This window comes from Micromesistius poutassou (genome assembly GCF_964030765.1).
Source record: "Micromesistius poutassou genome assembly, chromosome: 4".
Taxonomy (NCBI): Eukaryota; Metazoa; Chordata; class Actinopteri; order Gadiformes; family Gadidae; genus Micromesistius; species Micromesistius poutassou.
Window position 1 is genome coordinate 22930741 of NC_140274.1, and position 2989 is coordinate 22933729.

The following is a 2989-nucleotide window of genomic DNA, read 5'->3' on the forward strand; positions in this document are numbered from 1 at the left end:
CACAAACACGATGGAGCTTTTCATCCACAGGCCACCTGTCAGTGGCCCATTCCAGCACACTGTTTGTTCAGGGTGAGCGTTGGCATGTCCACTCTATAGACATCCAGCCTAATGAGACCGAAGAGGGACACCATTCGATATGACAAAGGGGAGCCAAACCCACATGCTTATATACCCATTCACTGATGCAACCATCGCTGGAGTGCCCTTTGGCAAAACAGCGTCAATCAATGTATTGTACCAGAAAGAGGGGTTCATATTCTTTTGTCCTGATGATTATGAAGGAAGTACATCAGTTCTAATGATATTGTGGGCAGCAGAGGTTCTTACGAGGCCTAAACACGCTCACTGGTTGACCAGACTTTTCTAGGGTCAAAATGTTGCATTGGAAAATGCAATTCAAATATCAGCTCAAACCAAGAGAGTCTGAGCCGGTCGGATCCATGCTTCAAGGTCATGTGGTTCCTCCAAACAAGAGCAGTGAAGAGTATGGAGTCCACAGGTAGAGGGTCAAGAGCTCTGAGGACACTGGGGTGGAGCCCTACCTACCTGTAGAGACAGAGGGGATGGAGCCCTACCTGACTGTAGAGACAGAGGGGATGGAGCCCTACCTGACTGTAGAGACAGAGGGGATGGAGCCCTACCTGTAGAGACAGAGGGGATGGAGCCCTACCTACCTGTAGAGACAGAGGGGATGGAGCCCTACCTGACTGTAGAGACAGAGGGGATGGAGCCCTACCTGACTGTAGAGACAGAGGGGATGGAGCCCTACCTGTAGAGACAGAGGGGATGGAGCCCTACCTGACTGTAGAGACAGAGGGGGTGGAGCCCTACCTGACTGTAGAGACAGAGGGGATGGAGCCCTACCTGTAGAGACAGAGGGGGTGGAGCCCTACCTGACTGTAGAGACAGAGGGGGTGGAGCCCTACCTGTAGAGACAGAGGGGATGGAGCCCTACCTGTAGAGACAGAGGGGATGGAGCCCTACCTGACTGTAGAGACAGAGGGGATGGAGCCCTACCTGACTGTAGAGACAGAGGGGATGGAGCCCTACCTGACTGTAGAGACAGAGGGAGGGGATGGAGCCCTACCTGACTGTAGAGACAGAGGGGATGGAGCCCTACCTGTAGAGACAGAGGGGATGGAGCCCTACCTGTAGAGACAGAGGGGATGGAGCCCTACCTGACTGTAGAGACAGAGGGGGTGGAGCCCTACCTGACTGTAGAGACAGAGGGGATGGAGCCCTACCTGTAGAGACAGAGGGGATGGAGCCCTACCTGACTGTAGAGACAGAGGGGATGGAGCCCTACCTGACTGTAGAGACGGGGGATGGAGCCCTACCTGACTGTAGAGACAGAGGGGATGGAGCCCTACCTGACTGTAGAGACAGAGGGGGTGGAGCCCTACCTGACTGTAGAGACAGAGGGGGTGGAGCCCTACCTGACTGTAGAGACAGAGGGGATGGAGCCCTACCTGACTGTAGAGACAGAGGGGATGGAGCCCTACCTGACTGTAGAGACAGAGGGGATGGAGCCCTACCTGTAGAGACAGAGGGGGTGGAGCCCTACCTGACTGTAGAGACAGAGGGGATGGAGCCCTACCTGTAGAGACAGAGGGGATGGAGCCCTACCTGACTGTAGAGACAGAGGGGATGGATCCCTACCTGACTGTAGAGACAGAGGGGATGGAGCCCTACCTGACTGTAGAGACAGAGGGGATGGAGCCCTACCTGACTGTAGAGGCAGAGGGGGTGGAGCCCTACCTGACTGTAGAGACAGAGGGGATGGAGCCCTACCTGTAGAGACAGAGGGGATGGAGCCCTACCTGACTGTAGAGACAGAGGGGATGGAGCCCTACCTGACTGTAGAGACAGAGGGGGTGGAGCCCTACCTGACTGTAGAGACAGAGGGGATGGAGCCCTACCTGACTGTAGAGACAGAGGGGATGGAGCCCTACCTGACTGTAGAGACAGAGGGGATGGAGCCCTACCTGACTGTTGGGGCACTATGGCACTCCTCCGGCCCCATGAGCCGGGCCCCCGAGGCCCCTGTGGGAGGGGGAGGCCTCCTGACCACAGATCAATCCCTGTCCTGTTGAAACTGTGGACGAACGTTCAAGGAACATTTCTGGCTCCACAATGGACGTCCATATCGTCTCCAAACACAGTGTGGTGTACGGGTTAGGGGTAGGGTTAAGTCCCCTCTGTTTGTTTAGGGCCTCACTCCAGCATCTTGTTGGGGTCCTCCAGCCCCAGGGTGGCTCCAGCGTTGTGCTCCGGCTGCTGCCCTGAGCCTCCAGCGGATCATTTCCCTACACAGCCTTCAGAGATCACTGACCCACGGCCCGGGCCCATGAGGAAGTCTTAGGCACTAGCAAACAATATTCAAATTCAGCCCTCAGAATTTGCCTCAATATCAACTCTACTTTCATGTTAGCAATATGCAAAGGGCCCTGCACCACCCGACCCTGTGCCGGCTCTGGCTGTCGTCTCTCTCTCTCCCTCTCGCTTCGTCTGACATGAAGTCCTCTCTGTTTCAGGGCGGAGCGTCCACACCTCCCTCCTTTGTACAAATGCCAGGTAAGATTCTTAACTACCCTGCTTCCAGATGATTCATGTGCTGTAACAAATGCACAAATGCTCGTCACTTAAATGCTTTCGACATATATTATTAAAAACGATATATTTGTTGGCCAGCAGAGGGCATACATGTGACAACTTGATTGGTTTGGTTTGGTTTAAGCCTTCAGTCTTTAAATGCATGATTGATGTATTATATTATACAATTTGATAGATATATTTGGCCTTGTACATTTGACCATTTACACATTAACAAAAGTAGTTTCCACAAAATACTCACCCATATATAAATAATAGATATTTTAAGCTTGATTATTCACTGCATATTAATATTCGGCAAGAAATAGGTTGATGTGGATTCTTATATCCCATTTATATAGCTACAGTGATATTCAATATATATACACTATAC

At 52.4% G+C, this 2989-nt stretch overlaps 1 protein-coding gene across 1 annotated transcript in view; it reads left to right on the forward strand.

Annotated features, from left to right (window-relative positions):
* Nucleotides 1-2989, forward strand: part of LOC311341649 (POU domain class 2-associating factor 2-like) — a gene marked incomplete at both ends in the record, with an annotated part of 25636 nt that overhangs the window by 21518 nt on the left and 1129 nt on the right. Inside the window, 2 exons of the mRNA XM_084466452.1 lie at nucleotides 2538-2577; nucleotides 2958-2962. Coding sequence (XP_084322578.1) covers nucleotides 2538-2577; nucleotides 2958-2962 — 45 coding nt within the window. The remainder of the gene's footprint in view (nucleotides 1-2537; nucleotides 2578-2957; nucleotides 2963-2989) is intronic.